At 40.7% G+C, this 23,747-nt stretch overlaps 1 protein-coding gene across 2 annotated transcripts in view; it reads left to right on the forward strand.

Annotated features, from left to right (window-relative positions):
• The window catches only part of LOC139406272 (TBC1 domain family, member 2B), a 132,274-nt gene that overhangs the window by 9,832 nt on the left and 98,695 nt on the right, over positions 1 to 23,747 (forward strand). For both annotated transcript variants that reach the window (XR_011633970.1, XM_071148726.1), the window contains exons 2-4: positions 1,837 to 1,978; positions 2,676 to 2,856; positions 19,822 to 19,991. Coding sequence is in view for 1 of the 2 variants with exons in the window: in XM_071148726.1 (XP_071004827.1) it covers positions 1,837 to 1,978; positions 2,676 to 2,856; positions 19,822 to 19,991 (493 nt within the window). In the remaining variant the exon portion in view is untranslated. The remainder of the gene's footprint in view (positions 1 to 1,836; positions 1,979 to 2,675; positions 2,857 to 19,821; positions 19,992 to 23,747) is intronic.

The following is a 23,747-nucleotide window of genomic DNA, read 5'->3' on the forward strand; positions in this document are numbered from 1 at the left end:
ACATTCATCACACAAAATGTCCCCCAGAGAATATCCTGACATGCCAATGGATGCACACAACAGTTGGGTTAGGAAACGGCATGTGAAAGTCTGTCAGTATCAACAACGTATGTTCTCCATACTGCAAGCACGCTCTAATGTGAGGTGTGCGGGGTGGTGCCTTGGAGTGAGTCCAAGCTCCCTGATTGGTTGGAATGAGTGGAAACTTGAAGGGTGATTGACAGGGCTGCAGACCAATCAGGTTGAAAGGGCCAGCCTTTTCCCCCACCTGTACTAGCATGGAGTCTGTCCTCCCCAGACAACTCTCACATCCTGTATAACACTCTATGCAAAGGAAATGTTAGATTTTGTAGTTTTAACATTTTGTGGATGATTGTTTTGAGGCCTGACCCTAACCCTGTGTCTCTGTCCCCCTCCAACTACAGGCCTGACCCTAACCCTGTGTCTCTGTCCCCCTCCAACTACAGGCCTGACCCTAACCCTGTGTCTCTGTCCCCCTCCAACTACAGGCCTGACCCTAACCCTGTGTCTCTGTCCCCCTCCAACTACAGGCCTGACCCTAACCCTGTGTCTCTGTCCCCCTCCAACTACAGGCCTGACCCTAACCCTGTGTCTCTGTCCCCCTCCAACTACAGGCCTGACCCTAACCCTGTGTCTCTGACCCCCTCCAACTACAGGCCTGACCCTAACCTCCAAACCCATAACCCTGTGTCTCTGTGTTTCAGGCCCCTAACCCTGTGTCTCTGTGTTTCAGGCCCCTAACCCTGTGTCTCTGTGTCAAGCCCTTAACCCCTTGTCTCTGTGTTTCAGGCCCCTAACCCCCCTGACTCTGTGTCTCTGTGTTTCAGGCCCCTAACCCCCCTGACTCTGTGTCTCTGTGTTTCAAGCCCCTAACCCCCCTGACTCTGCGTCTCTGTGTTTCAGGCCCCTAACCCCCCTGACTCTGCGTCTCTGTGTTTCAGGCCCCTAACCCCCCTGACTCCGCGTCTCTGTGTTTCAAGCCCCTAACCCCCCTGACTCTGTGTCTCTGTGTTTCAGGCCCCTAACCCCCCTGACTCTGTGTCTCTGTGTTTCAGGCCCCTAACCCCCCTGACTCTGCGTCTCTGTGTTTCAGGCCCCTAACCCCCCTGACTCTGCGTCTCTGTGTTTCAAGCCCCTAACCCCCCTGACTCTGCGTCTCTGTGTTTCAGGCCCCTAACCCCCCTGACTCTGCGTCTCTGTGTTTCAGGCCCCTAACCCCCCTGACTCTGCGTCTCTGTGTTTCAGGCCCCTAACCCCCCTGACTCTGTGTCTCTGTGTTTCAGGCCCCTAACCCCCCTGACTCTGTGTCTCTGTGTTTCAGGCCCCTAACCCCCCTGACTCTGCGTCTCTGTGTTTCAGGCCCCTAACCCCCCTGACTCTGCGTCTCTGTGTTTCAGGCCCCTAACCCCCCTGACTCTGCGTCTCTGTGTTTCAGGCCCCTAACCCCCCTGACTCTGCGTCTCTGTGTTTCAGGCCCCTAACCCCCCTGACTCTGCGTCTCTGTGTTTCAGGCCCCTAACCCCCCTGACTCTGCGTCTCTGTGTTTCAGGCCCCTAACCCCCCTGACTCTGCGTCTCTGTGTTTCAGGCCCCTAACCCCCCTGACTCTGTGTCTCTGTGTTTCAGGCCCCTAACCCCCCTGACTCTGCGTCTCTGTGTTTCAGGCCCCTAACCCCCCTGACTCTGCGTCTCTGTGTTTCAGGCCCCTAACCCCCCTGACTCTGTGTCTCTGTGTTTCAGGCCCCTAACCCCCCTGACTCTGCGTCTCTGTGTTTCAGGCCCCTAACCCCCCTGACTCTGCGTCTCTGTGTTTCAGGCCCCTAACCGCCAGGTGATGCAGTACTGGCTCCAGCAGCTGCAGCAGAAGCGTTGGGAGTTCAGTAACACCAGAGGGTCTGGACAGAGGGACAGCTGGAGTTCTCCTACCCCTCACACTGGCCTGGTGGCCAAAGATACAGGTACTACCCTGCTACACCCTTGGGGACTGTCCCACTGGGGACAAAGATACAGGGACTACACCCTTACACTGGGGGCAAAGATACAGGGACTACGCCCTTACACTGGGGACAAAGATACAGCGACTACACCCTTACACTGGGGACAAAGATACAGGGACTACACCCTTACACTGGGGACAAAGATACAGGGACTACACCCTTACACTGGGGACAAAGATACAGGGACTACACCCTTACACTGGGGACAAAGATACAGGGACCACACCCTTACACTGGGGACAAAGATACAGGGACTACACCCTTACACTGGGGCCAGACTGTAAATATAGTGTCAGAGCTGTGGCTGTTGTTCACACTACAGACAGTAAATGTAGTGTCAGAGCTGTGGCTGTTGTTCACACTACAGACAGTAAATGTAGTGTCAGAGCTGTGGCTGTTGTTCACACTGTAGACAGTAAATATAGTGTCAGAACTGTGGCTGTTGTTCACACTGTAGACAGTAAATATAGTGTCAGAGCTGTGGCTGTTGTTCACACTGTAGACAGTAAATATAGTGTCAGAGCTGTGGCTGTTGTTCACACTGTAGACAGTAAATATAGTGTCAGAGCTGTGGCTGTTGTTCACACTGTAGACAGTAAATATAGTGTCAGAGCTGTGGCTGTGGTTAGTAACAGACTGTCTATCTGCTGTGTTTCAGATGTCTTTGTGTTTGAGAAGCCCAGTCACAGTGACAGCATGGAGAGGGTACGCAGCGACTTTGCTATGGAAACAGACACGGACGGACTGGTGGGTGTCCAATCAGCACGAGGCCCCTCCCACCACCCCCCCAACCCCCTCAACTTCTCCAGCAAGCTGGGCCACTGGAGCTCAGAGATCAGGTAAGGTCTGATGTAAGGGCTGTGATAAGGACTGGGCCTAGTGTAAGGGCTGTGATAAGGACTGGGCCTAGTGTAAGGGCTGTGGTAAGGACTGGGCCTAGTGTAAGGGCTGTGATAAGGACTGGGCCTAGTGTAAGGGCTGTGATAAGGACTGGGCCTAGTGTAAGGGCTGTGATAAGGACTGGGCCTGGTGTAAGGGCTGTGATAAGGACTGGGCCTAGTGTAAGGGCTGTGATAAGGACTGGGCCTGGTGTAAGGGCTGTGATAAGGACTGGGCCTAGTGTAAGGGCTGTGATAAGGACTGGGCCTGGTGTAAGGGCTGTGATAAGGACTGTTTCTGGTGTAAGGGCTGTGATAAGGACTGTTTCTGGTGTAAGGGCTGTGGTAAGGACTGGGTCTAGTCTAGTGTAAGGGCTGTGATAAGGACTGGGCCTAGTGTAAGGGCTGTGGTAAGGACTGGGCCTAGTGTAAGGGCTGGGTCTGGTGTAAGGGCTGGGTCTGGTGTAAGGGCTGTGGTAAGGACTGGTTCTGGTGTAAGGGCTGTGGTAAGGACTGAGTCTTTTGTAAGGGCTGTGGTAAGGACTGAGTCTTTTGTAAGGGCTGTGGTAAGGACTGAGTCTGGTGTAAGGGGTGTGGCTGTGGTAAGGACTGGGTCTAGTGTAAGGGCTGTGGTAAGGACTGGGCCTAGTGTAAGGGCTGTGGTAAGGACTGAGTCTGGTGTAAGGAATGTGGTAAGGACTGGGTCTGGTGTAAGGGGTGTGGTAAGGACTGGGTCTGGTGTAAGGACTGTGGTAAGGACTGGGTCTGGTGTAAGGGCTGGGTCTGGTGTAAGGGCTGTGGCTGTGGTAAAGACTGGGTCTGGTGTAAGGGGTGTGGTAAGGACTGGGTCTGGTGTAAGGGGTGTGGTAAGGACTGGGTCTGGTGTAAGGGCTGTGATAAGGACTGGGCCTAGTGTAAGGTCTGTGATAAGGACTGGGCCTGGTGTAAGGGCTGTGGTAAGGACTGGGTCTAGTGTAAGGGCTGTGATACGGACTGGGCCTAGTGTAAGGGCTGTGGTAAGGACTGGCCTAGTGTAAGGGCTGGGTCTGGTGTAAGGGCTGGGTCTGGTGTAAGGGCTGTGGTAAGGACTGGTTCTGGTGTAAGGGCTGTGGTAAGGACTGGGCCTAGTGTAAGGGCTGTGATAAGGACTGGGCCTGGTGTAAGGGCTGTGATAAGAACTGGGCCTGGTGTAAGGGCTGTGATAAGGACTGTTTCTGGTGTAAGGGCTGTGATAAGGACTGTTTCTGGTGTAAGGGCTGTGGTAAGGACTGGGTCTAGTGTAAGGGCTGTGATAAGGACTGGGCCTAGTGTAAGGGCTGTGGTAAGGACTGGGCCTAGTGTAAGGGCTGGGTCTGGTGTAAGGGCTGGGTCTGGTGTAAGGGCTGTTGTAAGGACTGGTTCTGGTGTAAGGGCTGTGGTAAGGACTGGTTCTGGTGTAAGGGCTGTGGTAAGGACTGAGTCTTTTGTAAGGGCTGTGGTAAGGACTGAGTCTTTTGTAAGGGCTGTGGTAAGGACTGAGTCTTTTGTAAGGGCTGTGGTAAGGACTGGGTCTGGTGTAAGGGCTGTGGTAAAGGCTGTCTGTTGTAAGGGGTGTGGTAAGGACTGGGTCTGGTGTAAGGGGTGTGGTAAGGACTGGGTCTGGTGTAAGGGGTGTGGCTGTGGTAAGGACTGGGTCTGGTGTAAGGGCTGTGGTAAGGACTGAGTCTGGTGTAAGGGCTGTGGCTGTGGTAAAGACTGGGTCTGGTAAAAGGGCTGTGGTAAGTAGAGGTCAACCGACTAATTGGAATGGCCAATTAATTAGGGCCGATTTCAAGTTTTCATAACAATCGGTAATTGGCATTTTTGGACACCGATCATAGCTGATTACGTTGCACTCCACGAGGAGACTGCGTGGCAGGCTGACTACCTGTTATGCGAGTGCAGCAAGGAGCCAAGGTAAGGTGCTAGCTAGCATTGAACAAATCTTATAAAAAAACAATCTTAACATAATCACTAGTTAACTACACATGGTTGATGATATTACTAGTTTATCTAGCTTGTCCTGCGTTGCATGTAATCAATGTGGCGCCTGTTAATTTATCATTGAATCACAGCCTACTTCACCAAACGGGTGAGTTAACAAGCGCATTCGCGATAAAAGCACTGTCGTTGCACCAATGTGTACCTAATCATAAACATCAACGCCTTTCTTAAAATCAATACACTATTATATATTTATAAACCTGCATATTTAGTTAATATTGCCTGCTAACATGAATTTATTTTAACTAGGGAAATTGTTTAATTTCTCTTGCGTTCTGTGCAACAGAGTCAGGGTATATGCAGCAGTTTGGGCCGCCTGGCTCGTTGCGAACTATGTGAAGACCATTTCTTCCTAACAAAGACAGCCAACTTCACCAAACGGGGGAGGATTTAACAAAAGCGCATTTGTGTAAAAAGCACAATCGTTGCACGAATACCTAACCATAAACATCCACGCCTTTCTTAAAATCAATCAAGTATATTTTTTTTAAACCTGCATATTTAGTTAAAATAAATCCAGGTTAGTAGGCAATATTAACCAGGTGAAATTGTGTCACTTCTCTTGCGTTCATTGCACGCAGAGTCAGTGTATATGCAACAGTTTGGGCCGCCTAATTTGCCAGAATTTTATGTAAATATGACATAACATTGAAGGTTGTGCAATGTAACAGGAATATTTAGACATATGGATGCCACCCGTTAGATAAAATACGGAACGGTTCCGTATTTCACTGAAAGAATAAACGTTTTGTTTTCGAGATGATCGTTTCCAAATTCGACCATATTAATGACCAAAGGCTCGTATTTCCGTGTGTTATTATGTTATAACTGAGTCTATGATTTGATAGAGCAGTCTGACTGAGTGGTGGTAGGCAGCAGCAGGCTTGTAAGCATTCATTCAAACAGCACTTTCGTGCGTTTTGCCAGCAGCTCATAGTTATGCTTCAAGCTGTTTGAGCTGTTTATGACTTCAAGCCTATCAACTCCCGAGATTAGGCTGGTGTAACCAATGTGAAATGGCTAGCTAGTTAGCGGGGTGCGCGCTAATAGCATTTCAAACGTCACTCGCTCTGAGACTTGGAGTAGTTGTTCCCCTTGCTCTGCATGGGTAATGCTGCTTCAAGGGTGGCTGTTGTCGATGTGTTCCTGGTTCGAGCCCAGGTAGCGGCGAGGAGAGGGATGGAAGCTACACTGTTACACTGGCAATACTAAAGTGCCTATAAGAACATCCAATAGTCAAAGGTACATGAAATACAAATGGTATAGAGAGAAATAGTCCTATAATTCCTATAATAACTACAACCTAAAACTTCTTACCTGGGAATATTGAAGACTCATGTTAAAAGGAACCACCAGCTTTCATATGTTCTCATGTTCTGAGCAAGGAACTGAAACGTTAGCTTTTTTATATGGCACTTTTACTTTCTTCTCCAACACTTTGTTTTTGCATTATTTAAACCAAATTGGACATGTTTCATTATTTATTGATGTATTATATTAAGTGTTTATTCAGTATTGTTGTAATTGTCATTATTACAAACATATATATTTTTTTAAATCGGCCGATTTAATTGGTATCAGCTTTTTTTGGTCCTCCAATAATCGGTATCGGCATTGAAAATTCCTAATCGGTCGACCTCTAGTATATAGGAATATACAGTATAGTGAATATACACTACATGGCCAAAAGTATGTGGACATCTCAACAAATCCGTTTCTGTATGGCCCTCGCTTTGTGCTCGGGGGCATTGTCATGCTGAAACAGGAAAGGGCCTTCCCCAAACTGTTGCCACAAACTTTGAAGCAGAGAATCGTCTAGAATGTCATTGTCTGCTGTAGTGTTAAGATTTCCCTTCACTGAAACTTAAGAGGCCTAGCCCGAACCCTGAAAAACAGCTCCAGACCATTATTCCTCCTCCACCAAACTTTACAGTTGGCACTATGCATTCGGGCAAGTTGCGTTCTCCTGTCATCCGCCAAACCCAGATTCGTCGTCAGACTGCCAGATTGGGAAGCGTGATTCATCACTCCAGAGAACGCTTTTCAACTACTCCAGAGTCCACATCTCTAGCTGGGCAGACATTTGACAAACTGACTTGTTGTAAAGGTGGCATCCTATGACGGTGCCACGTTGAACGTCCCTGAGCTCTTCAGTGAGGCCATTCTACTGCCAATGTTTGTCTATGGAGATTGCATGGCTGTGTGCTCGATTTTATACACCTATAAGCAACGGGTGTGGCTGAAATAGCTGAATCCACTCATTTGAAGGGTTGTCCACATACTTTTGTGTATATAGTGTATATGTCTATGGGACGAACACCGCAGCAGCCTTTGAATAACCCAACCAATAACCCAAGAAGCCTAGACTCTCAGGTTATTAAAGGGGAAGTAGCTACTAACCTAGACTCTCAGGTTATTAAAGGGGAAGTAGCTACTAACCTAGACTCTCAGGTTATTAAAGGGACAGTAGCTACTAACCTAGACTCTCAGGTTATTAAAGGGACAGTAGCTACTAACCTAGACTCTCAGGTTATTAAAGGGGAAGTAGCTACTAACCTAGACTCTCAGGTTATTAAAGGGACAGTAGCTACTAACCTAGACTCTCAGGTTATTAAAGGGACAGTAGCTACTGGCCTAGACTCTCAGGTTATTAAAGGGACAGTAGCTACTGGCCTAGACTCTCAGGTTATTAAATGGACAGCAGCTACTGGCCTAGACTCTCAGGTTATTAAAGGGACAGTAGCTACTGGCCTAGACTCTCAGGTTATTAAAGGGACAGTAGCTACTGGCCTAGACTCTCAGGTTATTAAATGGACAGTAGCTACTGGCCTAGACTCTCAGGTTATTAAAGGGACAGTAGCTACTGGCCTAGACTATCGGGTTATTAAAGGGACAGTAGCTACTGGCCTAGACTCTCAGGTTATTAAAGGGACAGTAGCTACTGGCCTAGACTCTCAGGTTATTAAAGGGAAAGTAGCTACTAACCTAGACTCTCAGGTTATTAAAGGGACAGTAGCTACTAACCTAGACTCTCAGGTTATTAAAGGGACAGTAGCTACTGGCCTAGACTCTCAGGTTATTAAAGGGACAGTAGCTACTGGCCTAGACTCTCAGGTTATTAAATGGAAAGTAGCTACTGGCCTAGACTCTCAGGTTATTAAAGGGACAGTAGCTACTAACCTAGACTCTCAGGTTATTAAAGGGACAGTAGCTACTGGCCTAGACTCTCAGGTTATTAAAGGAACAGTAGCTACTAACCTAGACTCTCAGGTTATTAAAGGGACAGTAGCTACTGGCCTAGACTCTCAGGTTATTAAAGGGGAAGTAGCTACTAACATAGACTCTCAGGTTATTAAATGGACAGTAGCTACTGGCCTAGACTCTCAGGTTATTAAAGGGACAGTAGCTACTGGCCTAGACTCTCAGGTTATTAAAGGGACAGTAGCTACTAACCTAGACTCTCAGGTTATTAAAGGGACAGTAGCTACTGGCCTAGACTCTCAGGTTATTAAAGGGACAGTAGCTACTAACCTAGACTCTCAGGTTATTAAAGGGAAGTAGCTACTAACCTAGACTCTCAGGTTATTAAAGGGGAAGTAGCTACTAACCTAGACTCTCAGGTTATTAAAGGGACAGTAGCTACTAACCTAGACTCAGGTTATTAAATGGACAGTAGCTACTAACCTAGACTCTCAGGTTATTAAAGGGGAAGTAGCTACTAACCTAGACTCTCAGGTTATTAAATGGACAGTAGCTACTGGCCTAGACTCTCAGGTTATTAAATGGACAGTAGCTACTAACCTAGACTCTCAGGTTATTAAAGGGACAGTAGCTACTGGCCTAGACTCTCAGGTTATTAAAGGGACAGTAGCTACTAACCTAGACTCTCAGGTTATTAAATGGACAGTAGCTACTGGCCTAGACTCTCAGGTTATTAAAGGGACAGTAGCTACTAACCTAGACTCTCAGGTTATTAAAGGGGAAGTAGCTACTAACCTAGACTCTCAGGTTATTAAAGGGACAGTAGCTACTAACCTAGACTCTCAGGTTATTAAAGGGACAGTAGCTACTGGCCTAGACTCTCAGGTTATTAAAGGGACAGTAGCTACTAACCTAGACTCTCAGGTTATTAAATGGACAGTAGCTACTGGCCTAGACTCTCAGGTTATTAAAGGGACAGTAGCTACTAACCTAGACTCTCAGGTTATTAAAGGGGAAGTAGCTACTGGCCTAGACTCTCAGGTTATTAAAGGGACAGTAGCTACTAACCTAGACTCTCAGGTTATTAAATGGACAGTAGCTACTGGCCTAGACTCTCAGGTTATTAAATGGACAGTAGCTACTAACCTAGACTCTCAGGTTATTAAAGGGGAAGTAGCGACTAACCTAGACTCTCAGGTTATTAAATGGACAGTAGCTACTAACCTAGACTCTCAGGTTATTAAAGGGACAGTAGCTACTGGCCTAGACTCTCAGGTTATTAAAGGGACAGTAGCTACTAACCTAGACTCTCAGGTTATTAAAGGGACAGTAGCTAATGGCCTAGACTCTCAGGTTATTAAAGGGGAAGTAGCTACTAACTTTCAGCCCATTGTATTCAGTGCCTGTTGAAACTGGTATGACTGGTGTAATATGCCTGTCAAAACTTCCTCTTGGAGAGAGATTGATGAAGCACTAGCTTCACTTTAAGTGGTGTAAGATGAAGTCTGACAACACAGTGCCGAGGGTAGAAACCAACTAGTTGTGATCCTACAGTTAGTGTGTGTTTATGAACAGTATGGCTGCTCTGCTCTACTTAACAGCCTTACTCTCTCCTTTAGAACACATCTGCTGCTTGGATGATGTCATGTTCTAGAATGCCAGAACTCACGGCTGGGTTGGAGCTGAGTATGGAGAGGTCAAATGGAAATCACAATTCTGAGTAACATTCCAAGAGCGATTTAACAAGCAATGGAGGGGAAGTTTCCGACTTACTATGTTGGGAAGTCTGACACACAGTCTGGTCTTATAGCGCCAGGTTGAGAAAGCAGAAATGCTTCACCTTATCGTAGGTGTGAAAATACAGAGAGGAAATGGTTAGACAGACACCATGTGGGTGAAGGTTCACAAAACTTTCAGAGCCCAGAAATCATCAATCCCCACCGGTGGAAGACAATTGAACAAGAGTTATCTCAGTAACACGTCATCGTAGTTCTCTGTCTCTATTATATTCAGAATAACACATTATCATAGTTCTCTATTTTATTTTTTTATTTCACCTTTTTTTTTAACCAGGTAGGCCAGTTGTGAACAAGTTCTCATTTACAACTGTGACCTGGCAAAGAAGTGCGAGAAAAACAACAACACAGTTACACCTGGAATAAACAAACGTACAGTCAATAACACAATAGAAAAGTCTATACACAGTGTGTGCAAATGTAGTAAGATTAGGGAGGTAAGGCAATAAATAGGCCATAGTGGCGAAATAATGACATTTTAGCAATTAAACACTGGAGTGATAGATGTGCAGAAGATGAATGTGCAAGTAGAGATACTGGGGTGCAAAGGAGCAAAAAAAGAATAATATGGGGATGAGGTTGTTCATCAGAAGAACACATTATCATAGTTCTGTCCCTAATATCATCAGAATAACACATTATCATAGTTCTGTCCCTAATATCATCAGAAGAACACATTATCATAGTTCTGTCCCTAATATCATCAGAATAACACATTATCATAGTTCTGTCCCTAATATCATCAGGAGAACACATTATCATAGTTATGTCCCTAATATCATCAGAATAACACATTATCATAGTTCTGTCCCTAATATCATCAGGAGAACACATTATCATAGTTCTGTCCCTAATATCATCAGAATAACACATTATCATAGTTCTGTCCCTAATATCATCAGGAGAACACATTATCATAGTTCTGTCCCTAATATCATCAGAATAACACATTATCATAGTTCTGTCCCTAATATCATCAGAATAACACATCATCATAGTTCTGTCCCTAATATCATCAGAATACACATTATCATAGTTCTGTCCCTAATATCATCAGAATAACACATTATCATAGTTCTGTCCCTAATATCATCAGAATACACATTATCATAGTTCTGTCCCTAATATCATCAGAATAACACATTATCATAGTTCTGTCCCTGATATCATCAGAAGGACACATTATCATAGTTCTGTCCCTGCTATCATCAGAAGAACACATTATCATAGTTCTGTCCCTAATATCATCAGAATACACATTATCATAGTTCTGTCCCTAATATCATCAGAAGAACACATTATCATAGTTCTGTCCCTAATATCATCAGAAGAACACATTATCATAGTTCTGTCCCTAATATCATCAGAAGAACACATTATCATAGTTCTGTCCCTAATATCATCAGAAGAACACATCATCATAGTTCTGTCCCTAATATCATCAGAATACACATTATCATAGTTCTGTCCCTAATATCATCAGAATACACATCATCATAGTTCTGTCCCTAATATCATCAGAAGGACACATTATCTTAGTTCTGTCCCTGCTATCATCAGAAGAACACATTATCATAGTTCTGTCCCTAATATCATCAGAAGAACACATTATCATAGTTCTGTCCCTAATATCATCAGAATAACACATTATCATAGTTCTGTCCCTAATATCATCAGAATACACATTATCATAGTTCTGTCCCTAATATCATCAGAATAACACATTATCATAGTTCTGTCCCTAATATCATCAGAATACACATTATCATAGTTCTGTCCCTAATATCATCAGAAGAACACATTATCATAGTTCTGTCCCTAATATCATCAGAATAACACATTATCATAGTTCTGTCCCTAATATCATCAGAATAACACATTATCATAGTTATGTCCCTAATATCATCAGAAGAACACATTATCATAGTTCTGTCCCTAATATCATCAGAAGAACACATTATCATAGTTCTGTCCCTAATATCATCAGAATAACACATTATCATAGTTCTGTCCCTAATATCATCAGAATAACACATTATCATAGTTCTGTCCCTAATATCATCAGAAGAACACATTATCATAGTTCTGTCCCTAATATCATCAGGAGAACACATTATCATAGTTCTGTCCCTGATATCATCAGAAGAACACATTATCATAGTTCTGTCCCTAATATCATCAGGAGAACACATTATCATAGTTCTGTCCCTGATATCATCAGAAGAACACATTATCATAGTTCTGTCCCTAATATCATCAGAAGAACACATTATCATAGTTCTGTCCCTAATATCATCAGAAGAACACATTATCATAGTTCTGTCCCTAATATCATCATCAGAACACATTATCATAGTTCTGTCCCTAATATCATCATCAGAACACATTATCATAGTTCTGTCCCTGATATCATCAGAAGAACACATTATCATAGTTCTGTCCCTAATATCATCAGACCCAAGGCCAGAGTCCAGAGGCCTCACATACTTTCATTGAAATTCACTGATTGTTTGTCCTTTTTTTGTCTAAAGAAACATTACAAATCTCCAGAAAAAATGCACATCATACATCAGGAAAGTACAGTAAGGTGCAGTTGAAGTCGTAAGTTTACATACACCTTAGCCAAATACAATTAAACTCATTTCTTTTCACTATTCCTGACATTTAATCCTAGTAAAAAGTCCCTGTCTTAGGTAAGTTAGGATCATTGTAAGAATGTGAAATGTCAGAATAATAGTAGAGTGATTTATTTCACCTTTTATTTATTTCATCACATTCCCAGTGGGTCAGAAGTTTACATGCACTCAATTAGTATTTGGTAGCATTGCCTTTAAATTGTTTAACTTGGGTCAAACATTTCGGGTAGCCTTCCACAAGCTTCCCACAATAAGTTGGGTGAATTTTGGCCCATTCCTCCTGACAGAGCTGTGTAACTGAGTCAGGTTTGTAGGCCTCCTTGCTAGCACACGCCTTTTCAGTTCTGCCCACACATTTTCTATAGGGTTGATGTCAGGGCTTTGTGATGGCCACTCCAATCCCTTGACTTTGTTGTCCTTAAGCCATTTTGCCACAACTTTGGAAGTATGCTTGGGGTCATTGTCCATTTGGAAGACCCATTTGCGACCAAGCTTTAACTTCCTGACTGATGTCTTGAGATGTTGCTTCAATATATCCTCATAATTTTCCATACTCATGATGTCATCTATTTTGTGAAGTGCACCAGTCCCTCCTACAGCAAAGCCCCACAACATGATGCTGCCACCTATGTGCTTCACGGTTGGGATGGTGTTCTTCGACTTGCAAGCCTCCCCCTTTTCCCTCCAAACATAATGATGGTCGTTATGGCCAAACAATTCTATATCTGTTTCATTAGACCAGAGGACATTCCTCCAAAAAGTACGATCGCAACTGTGAACCGTAGTCTGGCTTTTTTATGGCGGTTTTGGAGCAGTGGCTTCTTCCTTGTTGAGCGGCCTTTCAGGTTATGTCAGTATAGGACTCGTTTTACTGTGGATATAGATACTTTTGTACCCGTTTCCTCCAGCATCTTCACAAGATCCTTTGCTGTTGTTCTGGGATTGATTTGCACTTTTTGCACCAAAGTACGTTAATCTCTAGGAGACAGAACATGTCTCCTTCCTGAGCGGTATGACAGCTGCTTGGTCCCATGATGTTTATACTTGCGTACTATTGTTTGTGCAGATGAACGTGGTACCTTCAGGCGTTTGGAAATTGCTCCCAAGGATGAACCAGGCTTGTGGAGGTCTACAATTTTTTTTACTGAGGCAATGGTTGATTTATTTTGATTTTCCCATGATGTCAAGCAAAGAGGCACTGAATTTGAAGGTAGGCCTTGAAATACATCCACAGGTACACCTCCAATTGACTCAGGCTAATTGACATCATTTATCAGAAGCTTCTAAAAACATGACATCATTTTCTGGAATTTTCCAAGCTGTTTAAAGGCACAGTCAACTTAGTGTATGTAAACTTCTGACCCACTGGAATTGTGATGCAGTGATTTACAAGTTAAATATTCTGTCTGTAAACAATTGTTGGAAAAATTACTTGTCATGCACAAAGTATCTGACTTGCCAAAACTATAGTTTGTTAACAAGAAATTTGTGGAGTGGTTGAAAAACTAGATTTAATGACTCCAACCTAAGTGTTTGTAAACTTCCGACTTCAACTGTATCTGCATTATACTCCAGGGAGCTACAGTATTATACATTATACTACAGTAATATGCATTATGCTACAGTAATATGCATTATGCTACAGTAATATGCATTATGCTACAGTAATATGGTTTATGCTACAGTAATATGCATTATGCTACAGTAATATGCATTATACTACAGTAATATGCATTATGCTACAGTAATATGCATTATGCTACAGTAATATGCATTATGCTACAGTAATATGGATTATACTACAGTAATATGCATTATGCTACAGTAATATGGATTATACTACAGTAATATGCATTATGCTACAGTAATATGCATTGTGCTACAGTAATATGCATTATGCTACAGTAATATGCATTATGCTACAGTAATATGCATTATGCTACAGTAATATGCATTATGCTACAGTAATATGCATTGTGCTACAGTAATATGCATTATGCTACAGTAATATGCATTATGCTACAGTAATATGCATTATGCTACAGTAATATGCATTATACTTCAGTAATATGCATTATGCTACAGTAATATGCATTATGCTACAGTAATATGCATTATACTTCAGTAATATGCATTATGCTACAGTAATATGCATTATGCTACAGTAATATGCATTGTGCTACAGTAATATGCAGTATACTACAGGGAGCTACAGTAATATGCATTATACTACAGTAATATGCATTATACTACAGTAATATGCATTATACTACAGTAATATGCATTATACTACAGTAATATGCATTATATCAAATCAAATCAAATCAAATTTATTTATATAGCCCTTCGTACATCAGCTGATATCTCAAAGTGCTGTACAGAAACCCAGCCTAAAACCCCAAACAGCAAGCAATGCAGGTGTAGAAGCACGGGGCTAGGAAAAACTCCCTAGAAAGGCCAAAACCTAGGAAGAAACCTAGAGAGGAACCAGGCTATGTGGGGTGGCCAGTCCTCTTCTGGCTGTGCCGGGTGGAGATTATAACAAAACATGGTCAAGATGTTCAAATATTCATAAATGACCAGCATGGTCGAATAATAATAAGGCAGAATAGTTGAAACTGGAGCAGCAGCACAGTCAGGTGGACTGGGGACAGCAAGGAGTCATCATGTCAGGTATTCCTGGGGCATGGTCCTAGGGCTCAGGTCCTCCGAGAGAGAGAAAGAAAGAGAGAATTAGAGAGAGCATATGTGGGATGGCCAGTCCTCTTCTGGCTGTGCCGGGTGGAGATTATAACAGAACATGGCCAAGATGTTCAAATGTTCATAAATGACCAGCATGGTCAAATAATAATAAGGCAGAACAGTTGAAACTGGAGCAGCAGCACAGCCAGGTGGACTGGGGACAGCAAGGAGTCATCATGTCAGGTAGTCCTGGGGCATGGTCCTAGGGCTCAGGTCCTCCGAGAGAGAGAAAGAGAGAAGGAGAGAATTAGAGAACGCACACTTAGATTCACACAGAACACCGAATAGGACAGGAGAAGTACTCCAGATATAACAAACTGACCCCAGCCCCCCGACACATAAACTACTGCAGCATAAATACTGGAGGCTGAGACAGGAGGGGTCAGTAATTATACACCAGGGAGCTACAGTAATATGCATTATGCTACAGTAATATGCAGTATACTACAGTAGTATGCATTATACTACAGTAATATGCATTATACTACAGTAGTATGCATTATACTACAGTAATATGCATTATGCTACAGTAATATGCTTTATACTACAGTAATATGCATTATGCTACAGTAATATACATTATACTACAGTAATATGAAGTATGCTACAGTAATATGCAGTATGCTACAGTAATATGCATTGTACTACAGTAATATGCAGTATACTACAGGGGGCTACAGTAATATGCATTATACTACAGTAATATGCATTATGCTACAGTAATATGGATTATACTACAGTAATATGCAGTATGCTACAGTAATATACATTATACTCCAGGGAGCGACAGTAATATCTATTATACTACAGTAATATGCATTGTGCTACAGTGATATACATTATGCTACAGTAATATGCATTATACTACAGTAATATGCATTATGCTACAGTAATATGCATTATTCTACAGTAATATACATTGTACTGCAGGGGGCTACAGTAATATGCGTTATACTACAGTAATATGCAGTATGCTAAAGTAATATGCATTATGCTACAGTAATATGCATTGTGCTACAGTAATATGCATTATGCTACAGTAATATGGATTATACTACAGTAATATGCATTATACTACAGTAATATGGATTATACTACAGTAATATGGATTATACTACAGTAATATACATTATTCTCCAGGGAGCTACAGTAATATGCATTATGCTACAGTAATATGCATTATGCTACAGTGATATGCATTATGCTACAGTAATATGCATTGTGCTACAGTAATATGCATTATGCTACAGTGATATGCATTATGCTACAGTGATATGCATTATGCTACAGTAATATGCATTGTGCTACAGTAATATGCATTATGCTACAGTAATATGCATTGTGCTACAGTAATATGCATTATGCTACAGTGATATGCATTATGCTACAGTAATATGCATTGTGCTACAGTAATATGCATTATGCTACAGTAATATGCATTGTGCTACAGTAATATACATTATGCTAAAGTAATATGCATTATGCTACAGTAATATGCATTGTGCTACAGTAATATGCATTATGCTACAGTAATATGCATTGTGCTACAGTAATATACATTATGCTACAGTAATATGCGTTATACTACAGTAATATGCATTATACTTCAGTAATATGCATTATGCTACAGTAATATGCATTATGCTACAGTAATATGCATTATGCTACAGTAATATGCAGTATGCTACAGTAATATGTATTATACTCCAGGGAGCTACAGTAATATGCATTATACTACAGTAATATGGATTATACTACAGTAATGTGCATTATACACCAGGGAGCTACAGTAATATGCATTATGCTACAGTAATACGCAGTATTCCACAGTAATATACATTATTCTCCAGGGAGCTACAGTAATATGCATTATACTACAGTAATATGCATTATACACCAGGGAGTTACAGTAATATGCATTATACTACAGTAATATGCATTATGCTGCAGTAATATGCAGTATGCTACAGTAATATGCATTATACACCTGTGAGCTACAGTAATATGCAATATACTACAGTAATATGGTTTATGCTACAGTAATATGCATTATGCTACAGTAATATGCATTATGCTACAGTAATATGCATTATGCTACAGTAATATGCATTATGCTACGGTAATATGCATTATGCTACGGTAATTTGCATTATGCTACAGTAATATGCATTATACTACAGTAATATGCATTATGCTACAGTAATATGCATTATACTACAGTAATATGCATTATTCTACAGTAATATGCATTATGCTACAGTAATATGCATTATACTCCAGGGAGGGCCAGTAATATGCATTATACTACAGTAATATGCATTATACTACAGTAATATGCATTATACTACAGTAATATGCAGTGTACTACAGTAATATACATTATACTCCAGGGAGCTACAGTAATATGCATTATACTACAGTAATATGCAGTATGCTACAGTAATATACATTATCCTCCAGGGAGCTACAGTAATATGCATTATACTACAGTAATATGCATTATGCTATAGTAATTTGCATTATGCTATAGTAATATGCATTTTGCTACAGTAATATGCATTATACTACAGTAATGTGCAGTATACTACAGCAATTCACATTATACTCCAGGGAGCTATAGGAATAGCCATTATACTACAGTAATATGCATTATGCTACAGTAATATGCATTATACTACAGTAATATGCAGTATACTACAGTGATATGCAGTATACTACAGTAATATACATTCTTCTCCAGGGAGCTACATTAATATGCATTATACTACAGTAATATGCAGTATACTACAGTAATATGCAGTATACTACAGTAATATGCATTATACTACAGTAATATGCAGTATACTACAGTAATATACATTATACTCCATGGAGCTACAGTAATATGCATTATACTACAGTAATATGCAGTATGCTACAGTAATATACATTCTCCTCCAGGGAGCTACAGTAATATGCATTATACTACAGTAATATGCATTATACTACAGTAATATGCATTATGCTACAGGGAGCTTCAGTAATATGCATTATACTACAGTAATACAGTATACTACAGTAATATACATTATACTCCAGGGAGCTAGAGTAGTATGTATTATACTACAGTAATATGCAGTATACTACAGTAATATACATTATACTCCAGGGAGCTACAGTAATATGCATTATACTACAGTAATATGCATTATACTACAGTAACATGCATTATACTACAGTAATATGCATTATGCTACAGTAATGTGCATTATGCTACAGTAATGTGCAGTATACTACAGTAATATACATTATACTCCAGGGAGCTACAGTAATATCCATTATGCTACAGTAATATGCATTATGCTACAGTAATATGCATTATACTACAGTAATGTGCAGTATACTACAGTGATATGCAGTATACTACAGTAATATACATTCTTCTCCAGGGAGCTACATTAATATGCATTATACTACAGTAATATGCAGTATACTACAGTAATATACATTATACTCCATGGAGCTACAGTAATATGCATTATACTACAGTAATATGCAGTATGCTACAGTAATATACATTCTCCTCCAGGGAGCTACAGTAATATGCATTATACTACAGTAATATGCATTATACTACAGTAATGTGCATTATACTCCAGGGAGCGACAGTAATATGCATTATACTACAGTAATATGCATTATACTACAGTAATATGCATTATACTACAGTAATATACATTATGCTACAGTAATATGCATTATACTCCAGGGAGCGACAGTAATATGCATTATACTACAGTAATATGCATTATACTACAGTAATATGCATTATACTACAGTAATATACATAATGCTACAGTAATATGCATTATACTACAGTAATGTGCATTATACTCCAGGGAGCGACAGTAATATGCATTATACTACAGTAATATGCATTATGCTACAGTAATACAGTATACTACAGTAATATACATTATACTCCAGGGAGCTACAGTAATATGCATTATACTACAGTAATATGCAGTATACTACAGTAATATGCATTATGCTACAGTAATATGCATTATACTACAGTAATATGCAGTATACTACAGTAATATGCAGTATACTACAGTAATATACATTCTCCTGGGAGCTACAGTAACATGCATTATACTACAGTAATATGCATTATGCTACAGTAATATGCATTATACTACAGTAATATGCAGTATACTACAGTAATATACATTCTCCTGGGAGCTACAGTAACATGCATTATACTACAGTAATATGCATTATACTACAGTAATATGCATTATACTACAGTAATATGCAGTATACTACAGTAATATGCAGTATACTACAGTAATATGCAGTATACTACAGTAATATGCAGTATAGTACATTAATATCCAGTATACTCCAGGGATCCACGACCCAACTCTTTCCTCCTTTTCATCTTTAAATGATCTAGTCACTGGCTTCATATCCTATTCTCTCTGTTGCTAAGGATGTGTTGTGGTTGACCATGTCCTTACTCTGTCCCCCCTCTATCTGTCCACCAGGAACTCCATGTCAGGTCTGCGTGTGGGTCGAGGAGGAGGAGAGAACAGACGCTCTGTCTTCTACACTGGGAGCAGTGGTGATGAGTGGGAGATGTTAGACGCTCCCTCAACCAAGGACATCAACCAGGACCACAAACCTCCCACCCAGCCTCAGACTGACTCACACAGACGTAAGAGTCCTTCCTCTTCACCCTCTGTTCCCTTCCTGACCCTCACCACCTCCTCCTCCTCCTCACCCTCTGTCCCATTCCTGACCCTAACCACCACCTCCTCACCATCCGTCCCCTTCCTGACCCTCACCACCACCTCCTCACCCTCCACCTCCTCCTCTTCACCCTCTGTCCCCTTCCTGACCCCACCACCACCTCCTCCTTCTCCTCCTCACCCTCTGTCCGCTTCCTGACCCTCACCTCCTTCTTCTCCTCCTCACCCTCTGTCCCCTTCGTCACCGTCACCACCTCCTCCTAAACCCTCTGTCCCCTTCCTGACCCTCACCACCACCACCTCCTCCTCCCGCTATGTCCCCTACCTTCCTGCCAAGCAGCAGCTACTCTTCCTGGCGTCCAAACACATTAAGGCACTTACATTACATGTAAAACAAAATATAAAACATCATATTACATTATCAGACCACTACATATCTACAATACAAAATGTATAATTCCACCATATAACAACAATATGTGTATTATCTGTAGAGATAATACACACAACTCTACCTAACATTATTCAGCTGGTCTGTAGAGATAATACACACAACTCTACCTAACATTATTCAGCTGGTCTATAGAGATAATACACACAACACCACCTAACATTATTCAGCTGGTCTATAGAGATAATACACACAACTCTACCTAACATTATTCAGCTGGTCTGTAGAGATAATACACACAACTCTACCTAACATTATTCAGCTGGTCTGTAGAGATAATACACACAACTCTACCTAACATTATTCAGCTGGTCTATAGAGATAATACACACAACTCTACCTAACATTATTCAGCTGGTCTATAGAGATAATACACACAACTCTACCTAACATTATTCAGCTGGTCTGTAGAGATAATACACACAACTCTACCTAACATTATTCAGCTGGTCTATATAATAATACACACAACTCTACCTAACATTATTCAGCTGGTCTGTAGAGATAATACACACAACTCTACCTAACATTATTCAGCTGGTCTGTAGAGATAATACACACAACTCTACCTAACATTATTCAGCTGGTCTATAGAGATAATACACACAACTCTACCTAACATTATTCAGCTGGTCTGTAGAGATAATACACACAACTCTACCTAACATTATTCAGCTGGTCTATAGAGATAATACACACAACTCTACCTAACATTATTCAGCTGGTCTGTAGAGATAATACACACAACTCTACCTAACATTATTCAGCTGGTCTATAGAGATAATACACACAACTCTACCTAACATTATTCAGCTGGTCTGTAGAGATAATACACACATATCTACCTAACATTATTCAGCTGGTCTATAGAGATAATACACACAACTCTACCTAACATTATTCAGCTGGTCTGTAGAGATAATACACACATATCTACCTAACATTATTCAGCTGGTCTATATAATAATAATACACACAACTCTACCTAACATTATTCAGCTGGTCTGTAGAGATAATACACACAACTCTACCTAACATTATTCAGCTGGTCTGTAGAGATAATACACACAACTCTACCTAACATTATTCAGCTGGTCTATAGAGATAATACACACAACTCTACCTAACATTATTCAGCTGGTCTGTAAAGATAATACACACAACTCTACCTAACATTATTCAGCTGGTCTATAGAGATAATACACACAACTCTACCTAACATTATTCAGCTGGTCTATATAATAATACACACAACTCTACCTAACATTATTCAGCTGGTCTGTAAAGATAATACACACAACGCCACCTAAACATTATTCAGCTGGTCTATAGAGATAATACACACAACTCTACCTAACATTATTCAGCTGGTCTGTAGAGATAATACACACAACTCTACCTAACATTATTCAGCTGGTCTATATAATAATACACACAACTCTACCTAACATTATTCAGCTGGTCTATAGAGATAATACACACAACTCTACCTAACATTATTCAGCTGGTCTATAGAGATAATACACACAACTCTACCTAACATTATTCAGCTGGTCTATAGAGATAATACACACAACTCTACCTAACATTATTCAGCTGGTCTATATAATAATACACATAACTCTACCTAACATTATTCAGCTGGTCTATAGAGATAATACACACAACTCTACCTAACATTATTCAGCTGGTCTATATAATAATACACACAACTCTACCTAACATTATTCAGCTGGTCTGTAAAGATAATACACACAACTCTACCTAACATTATTCAGCTGGTCTATAGAGATAATACACACAACTCTACCTAACATTATTCAGCTGGTCTATATAATAATAATACACACAACTCTACCTAACATTATTCAGCTGGTCTATATAATAATACACACAACTCTACCTAACATTATTCAGCTGGTCTGTAGAGATAATACACACAACTCTACCTAACATTATTCAGCTGGTCTGTAGAGATAATACACACAACTCTACCTAACATTATTCAGCTGGTCTGTAAAGATAATACACACAACGCCACCTAACATTATTCAGCTGGTCTGTAGAGATAATACACACAACTCTACCTAACATTATTCAGCTGGTCTATACAATAATACACAGCACTCTACCTAACATTATTCAGCTGGTCTGTAGAGATAATACACACAACTCTACCTAACATTATTCAGCTGGTCTATATAATAATACACACAACTCTACCTAACATTATTCAGCTGGTCTATATAATAATACACACAACTCTACCTAACATTATTCAGCTGGTCTGTATAATAGTACACACAACTCTACCTAACATTATTCAGCTGGTCTATATAATAATAATACACACAACTCCACCTAACATTATTAAGCTGGTCTATATAATAATAATACACACAACTCTACCTAACATTATTCAGCTGGTCTATATAATAATAATACACACAACTCCACCTAACATTATTCAGCTGGTCTATATAATAATAATAATACACACAACTCCACCTAACATTATTCAGCTGGTCTATATAATAATAATACACACAACGCCACCTAACATTATTAAGCTGGTCTATAGAGATAATACACACAACTCTACCTAACATTATTCAGCTGGTCTATATAATAATACACACAACTCTACCTAACATTATTCAGCTGGTCTGTAAAGATAATACACACAACTCTACCTAACATTATTCAGCTGGTCTATATAATAATACACACAACTCCACCTAACATTATTCAGCTGGTCTATATAATAATACACACAACTCTACCTAACATTATTCAGCTGGTCTATAGAGATAATACACACAACTCTACCTAACATTATTCAGCTGGTCTATATAATAATACACACAACTCCACCTAACATTATTCAGCTGGTCTATAGAGATAATACACACAACTCTACCTAACATTATTCAGCTGGTCTGTAAAGATAATACACACAACGCCACCTAACATTATTCAGCTGGTCTATAGAGATAATACACACAACTCTACCTAACATTATTCAGCTGGTCTGTAAAGATAATACACACAACTCTACCTAACATTATTCAGCTGGTCTGTAGAGATAATACACACAACTCTACCTAACATTATTCAGCTGGTCTATATAATAATACACAGAACTCTACCTAACATTATTCAGCTGGTCTATAGAGATAATACACACAACTCTACCTAACATTATTCAGCTGGTCTATAGAGATAATACACACAACTCTACCTAACATTATTCAGCTGGTCTATAGAGATA

This window comes from Oncorhynchus clarkii, chromosome 4, assembly GCF_045791955.1.
Source record: "Oncorhynchus clarkii lewisi isolate Uvic-CL-2024 chromosome 4, UVic_Ocla_1.0, whole genome shotgun sequence".
Lineage (NCBI taxonomy): Eukaryota > Metazoa > Chordata > Actinopteri > Salmoniformes > Salmonidae > Oncorhynchus > Oncorhynchus clarkii.